At 28.2% G+C, this 6,728-nt stretch overlaps 1 protein-coding gene across 2 annotated transcripts in view; it reads right to left on the minus strand.

The window, feature by feature from the left end:
* The window catches only part of LOC107447861 (uncharacterized), a 24,848-nt gene that overhangs the window by 15,817 nt on the left and 2,303 nt on the right, over window positions 1-6,728 (minus strand). For both annotated transcript variants that reach the window (XR_011636114.1, XM_043046208.2), the window contains exons 2-4: window positions 5,475-5,786; window positions 2,694-3,084; window positions 454-552 (exon numbers count right to left, since the gene is read on the minus strand). Coding sequence is in view for 1 of the 2 variants with exons in the window: in XM_043046208.2 (XP_042902142.1) it covers window positions 454-552; window positions 2,694-3,084; window positions 5,475-5,786 (802 nt within the window). In the remaining variant the exon portion in view is untranslated. The remainder of the gene's footprint in view (window positions 1-453; window positions 553-2,693; window positions 3,085-5,474; window positions 5,787-6,728) is intronic.

Raw genomic sequence — 6,728 nt, forward strand, 5'->3', positions numbered from 1 at the left:
TATATATATATGTTTAAGTTGCTTGCAAAATTTACAAGAAATTGAGAAATGAAATAGCTTATGAATTATCACTGAAATATACCTAGAAATAAATAACATTATAACAGCAAACAAATGAATAAAATTTCAAAAATATTTTATGCACATTTGATAAAAATATTTTGAACTTTAATAATGTTTTCAGCATTTAATAAGTGCTAAATATTGGAAATTAGCTTTATGCACTGAAATTTTTTTTTAAAGGATTTTGTCAATATAAATAATTTTACCTAATGAAAAAATTGCACTGAAACCTCACACGACCTATTTTGCCAGAATTGCAAAGAATTTTGTTGACTTAATGACAATCTCTATAGTAATTAGACATTATTATTAAAAGCTTTTTTCAAAGAATATAAAAACTTAAATAGTACACTTATATAAAAAATAAAATTAATTGAAATAGAAATGTACCTAAGAAAGGATGAGGCAAGATAAAATGCATCAGTAAGCTTCCTTTTTTCTACAAGTACATGCATTATTTGTCGAATAACTGTTATATCAGAATGATACCTAAAAATACATAAAACACAATAAGCATTCTAGCAGATTCATAATCAATTTAGATACGGACAATTATTTAGATACAAAAAAGGTAGTTTTAACAGATATTTAAAGAGCGGTAAAAAATTTCCTCTTAAGCAGCAGATTTTCTTGCGAGTAGCAGTTTTATGTTTCTTAATGATCTTGATGATAAAATAAGAACAGTAGAGCTTGGCCTATCTGGATGAAAATTAATCAATTTGTCTAATGATATCGATTGATAAAGAAATAATTTTTCCCGACTTTCAAAATTCCCACAAGGATCTGCCCTTTATCTTAGATTCTCTGAAGATGGCTTAAAAATGGCTTCTTTTGTCCCTTGGTATTCCTAATAAGAAAGAACTCTCTTTACTGCTTGCATTTGTTCTAGAGATTGGCAAGTACCATTGTTTCGGCATTAGCTATAAACTAATACTGGCACAAGTAGGCATCAGTAACAAAAACCTGATACTTTTTATTTCAGATACAAATCAATATTAATTTAAACCTTAGTTAATACAAGGCAAAAATAATAAAGTTACTTTGCTTTTATTAGATCAAATTTTAATTCATTCTTATTGGTTGAAAATGCAGATTTAAGATTTATTTTGGTCTTTAAATAAAACAACAATAGATTTAAGTGGAATACGAAAAGGAAAACCAGTTTGTTAAAAAGATAACATATTTAATATACCCTTATTATCATCACTTTTAATAAAGCAAAAGAGTTATAATAAAGTCAAGCAGTATATAACTATCGCAAATTTATGTATTATTTCTGTATAATAAACTACATATATAATACTAAATAAAATATTTTTTATTTATTTCTTACTAATCATGATAGTTCTTTAACATTCAGTCTAAAGAATACAAAATGGATTGTGCAAAAAACTGTGTACAATTGAGCATGATTCATCGAAAAACGTGAAATAAATCATTTAACCCTTTCGAGCCTAACGGGACACATACGTCCCAAGCAAATTTCAAAAAAATCTTTTGGGACAGAAACCCTTCCCTGTCTAATGGGAGACTTTCCCACCAGTCCTGCCAATATTTTTGAAGGTATTTTCATTCACAGAACATACATGGCACTACCGTGCATAATGCTGCCCTACTCATAGTTTATGCTTTCAAAATTGTTCTGTTGTAAAAAAAAAATACTCGTCGCGAAAGGGTTAAAGATAACACAAAGTAAGAAATTTAATATGATTGTCAGTAACGAGGCAAAAATACAGCTTTAGATATCAAGGTCCTTAAAACTGATCCAAACCAAAATGCTTAAGATGAGTGCGAGTCAGTTTTAAAATGGAACTGTTTTCAAACTAATTTATAGTGAATTGATATAAATATCTGGTATCAGTAATACTAGTTAAAGAACTTTATTCAGCTAATTAATCCTTACTAAACTGATATGAATAACGGGTACAGCGAAGCGATACTAGATTCGATTACTTACAAGAAGCAGAATTTTTAAGCAGTGCTACCATCTACATGTTAAAAATATAAGATTAGATTCAATTACTTTCATTCGGTTTTTTAGTAACTTTAAAGGCTCTACAACTAAATTTCTGGTTTAACTGAAAGTAACTGATATTATTTGAACATATTCATTTTATAATGTCTTCATTTAAAGGACTTCATATTTTTAAGTACTGAAATATAAGATATGCTGAGACCCATCTTTAATTTTACTCAGTTAAATTTTAATGAGGGTCAGAAGCAGAACCAGTTCCTTTAGGAAAGAACAGCTTTCAACATCATTCTTTTTTAAACATGTGTGCTCAGAAGCACTCAAATTATTTTAAAATAAATTTTGTAGGTGAGGCAGGTGTTTTCAAACATGTGTTGATCAAGATTAAAAAAAGATTGTCGAAAGGAAGAAGAAAAAAAAAAGAAAAGAAACAACATAACACTTGAATAGCATTGGGAAATCAAGTGTATCAGATGTCAAAAGTCCAGTCTTAGATCTGGAAAAGAGGGAACGAAAGCTACCTGACAAACAGTGCCACAGTCATTTTTTAAAATTGGTTTTCATTATTTAGATTAAGTCTCAATATTTACGAATAATCACAGTATACAACATATAAAATTAAATAAAAATAATATATGAATATGCATAAAATTGCTACCTCTTTTCTACAATACAAAAAAGTTCTGCTGCATCTTGATTAATTTTGTTGTTTGTGTCCATATTTTTAAAGTAATGAAGTATTGCATTGATAAGAGGCAAATGCATACTCGGTAACTTTGCTTCACTTAAAGATATTTGCTTTAAAGTTGAAACACAGTAGTTACAAAAATTTTCAGTTTCTTTGTCATTGGGTGGTTGAATACCAGAAATAAGTTTTGTCATAATGTCTTGGATGGTGTTTATCAGAACATCCTTTTGTTGTTCTTCCAAAGATACAGAAAATTCAGGAGTTGACCATAACACAACTACTGAGTAGAGAAACTTAGAACTAGTTTTCTTTACATAATAACTTGTTGAAGAATAACTTGAAAATACAAATTCTATGAACTCTAAAAATAAAAAACAACTGTTAACGATCTAAGATGAATAATTATTTTCAAAATATCTAAATGATTTCAAATATTTAATTTTATAAAACTTGTGAATAATAAGCTTTTCTTAGACTTTTGACCTCTAACACATATATATATAATCGGACATCAATTTAACGAACCTCCATTTTGTGAATTTCTCTATTTTGAGGAACCAAGAGCATTTTGGAAATTTCTTTGTAAAATAACTTCCAATTAGCGAAGTGAATTTTCTAATCAACCAACTTTTCCTTAAGATTCAATTTTCCCACTTCCTAACATTTCAAACCTGTAAACACATTTTACGGGGGAAATGACCTTGAATTGATTTTGGCACCCACTTTAAGGGAAAGCGGTAAAATCCCTTTTTGTTTGCATTTCAACAGAAATTTCTAAAGCATAGAACTATGATGTTACAGATCATACTATTCCTAACAGTCTTGCTAGTCAGCGTGGAGAATTTGGAAAGTGGGGAGGACAAGAATAACATTCCTTTAAAAGAACTTAAAAATATATGGGTACAGCTAAGAGCCAGACACGGAATTAATGATGATGTACTCATTAATGATTTTCTTTTTATTGATTCTGAAGCTGCAACCACAGAAACATTAACTGAATCGGATATTTTGGGATAGTGTGAAAAATGAAAACAATACAGCAATAAATTGTGAGGAAGACTGAAATGATGAATAAATCACCAAACCTTCATCTGATAAAATGTTAAAATCATTTGAAACAATTTGATAGTAGATAATAATTACAAATAAAGGTGTATCAATTGCTTATTTAATTATATCTAGTGTTAATGAAATTAAAGCCTGTTTTGTGTTGTTTAAGTATTTCAAATGGTGATTTTCTATTAAGTGAATTTTTCACCAAACAGACTTTTTATCGGGATTTAGCGACTTCTTTAAATAGAGTTCATACTGTAGTTCCTGTCAGTATGAAAACAATTGTTGCCAAATGTTCTTCAAATGACATTAAAATCATATCAATGTGCAAAAAATTTTTCGCTTCGGATTTTACAAAATAGTATATATATATATATATATACATAGAATTTTTAAATTTACATGTAGTGCTTTACATTCATCTAATTGAATGTAATGACAGTTTAAGAGTCTAATGACAGTTTAAATGTGCATCAATAAAATTTTTTTTGTAGCTTTTTTAGAATTGACTTAATTTAGAATTATATAATTTTTAGATAAGATAATATTTTGCTACTTCTTCTTTCCACTGCTTTCCCCATTAAGTTGGCCTCAGCATGAGGCCAACTTAATCAATCATGAGACCAACTTATCTGTATGTTGAACAAATATTATTTAAATTTTTTCCACATAATTTAAATAAATACTGATCTTTAATCATTATGGGGGTATTAATTCTTATTTGTTTTAGGGCTTTATCAATGGCAATTAATAATTTTTGATGTTTATGGAAAATTTATCAAATAGCAAACTGCAAAATTCAAATAATCTGTTTTCTTTTCTTATTATATATTTTATCGCATTAAATATTAATGCCATTTAACTAATAACAAAACCTTACAGTACACAAATTAAGGTTAATCAACATTAATGACTATTTTTCATGGAATACTGCATATTTTGATCTTTATTTGCATTAAAGACCTAATATCCAGAAAAATCTATTTCCTGGATTTGCTGAAGTACCACATTACATTAGATTCTGGACATTAGATTTTCTACAGCAGTATGCAGTTTATTTTTAGTTTATTATTATATGCAGTTATGATCATATGATTTTGAAATTATCACAGCACTTTTTTTTAACACTTATTTGAATAATTGCAAAAAACTCCAGCCTTTTTATAAGGATATTTTTTATAATGACAATTTTGTTATTAAAACTAGCTGATTTTGTAGAAAAACTCTTTTCTAAATGTACACATATAGCCCAATCAATGAAGGCTAAAAATGACTGCATATTAATTAGAAGAAACATCATTCATAGTAAAAGCAATTTCATAACTGTTTTTCAAAAAAAATTCAATAACTGAATTCAAAATTCCAAGATTGTGGCAATGTACCACTGCACATAAATCTCTAACTTTTCAGATAAGCTGGTACCCATGATGCGAATCTGGGTATTTCAAGCAGCTGGTACTGAGGATCAAATCCCAGTTCTTCACAAAGACAGCTCAGTGATTAATTCTAACAAAACTAAATCTAAAAATATTAATTATTACAAAAACTAAACTAATTTTTCTTTTAAAAAGTCAAAATTTTTTTTCCGTGGCCTTTCTTGCTTCTTTTTCTTTAAGGAAAAAATAAGGTGGCACATCTCTATTAATGCACAAATAAAAATATTATCGATACAAAAATGACTTCTAAAAATTTTCTTACTTTGTTCAATTAGCCACAAAGCTCCCTCGCTATGTGTTGCTATAGACATCAACATTGTAATAAGGGCATCTTGAATAGATGGTGAACAAGTAATAAATATATTATACTTTGGTATAATTGCTAAATCATTAATGACTTGAGAATTTTTAAGTTCCATAAATATATTCTTATTTTGAAGCAAATAACCAAAGAGCTTTAAAGAGAATACTGTTATGGCTGACGAGAGTTTTTTTCTTTCCTTGATTAGATCAGAAAGAGCTTTGTCAAATAGAATTAAAGTTTTGGTATTTTTCTGCAGATCATAAATAAAACCTGAAAAAAAAATGCAAAAATAAGTTAAAAGCTTGTCTAATAATATTATATCTACTCTTTCTAAATAGAAAAAGGTTTCAAGGCTTCTATTTCTCCACAGTTTCCCTTTTTACCATGGTTCATACCATAGTTTAGGTTTTGCCTGTTACACAATAATAATTTATCTTAACCAATGCCTCTGATAAAAAGTTTCGTGGCTTACCATAAAATGATAAAAGTATTTAAACTAAAATAATAAATTTTAGTTTTGTTATTTGTCTCTTTATGTAAATTATGATTCCAAAATACTATATAAGAATAAACTATGTAGCTGTTTGATATATTGAGAGTTATCAACTTAATTAACATTTAATATAAAAAAAAGTTATTGATAATCAAAAAGAGAATATTTTCTTTTTTGTTCAAAAATGAAAATAAAATATTAAATAATAATAATAAATAGTGACACTTTTGACAAACTATTTTTAAGAAGTCGTGTAAATTTAGTTTCAGTCAGGTAATATTTTCCTGAATCATAAATGTACAGTAATAAATATCAGGTTGAGTAAAAAGTTTTCCGCCAAAAGGAAATACCTCCGTGCCAGCAGCAGCCATTGCCGTGGTGGTTAACTTTTTTTGAAACGGGCTTTTGTATTTTAAAGCAGAAAGTTGGAACTACACAACTGTGTAATTTGTTTGTCAAAACTTTATCATCTTGTGCACCAAAAAAGTTTTTAAAATGGAGCTATCACGTTAACAGATCAGACCCATTATGTACTATGAGTTCCGAAATAAACTAAGTGTAACTGAATGCCACAAGAAAATGTGTGAAAGTTTAGGTTTCAATACTGTTTCTTATGAGGATACAGTAAAAGTTTGGTTTCGAAAGTTTAATACTGGGAATTTCAACATTGAAGATGAACCACGTTCTGGCCGCCCTATTGAGGTTGATTGTGACCAGTT

This window comes from Parasteatoda tepidariorum, chromosome 2 (genome assembly GCF_043381705.1).
Source record: "Parasteatoda tepidariorum isolate YZ-2023 chromosome 2, CAS_Ptep_4.0, whole genome shotgun sequence".
NCBI lineage: Eukaryota > Metazoa > Arthropoda > Arachnida > Araneae > Theridiidae > Parasteatoda > Parasteatoda tepidariorum.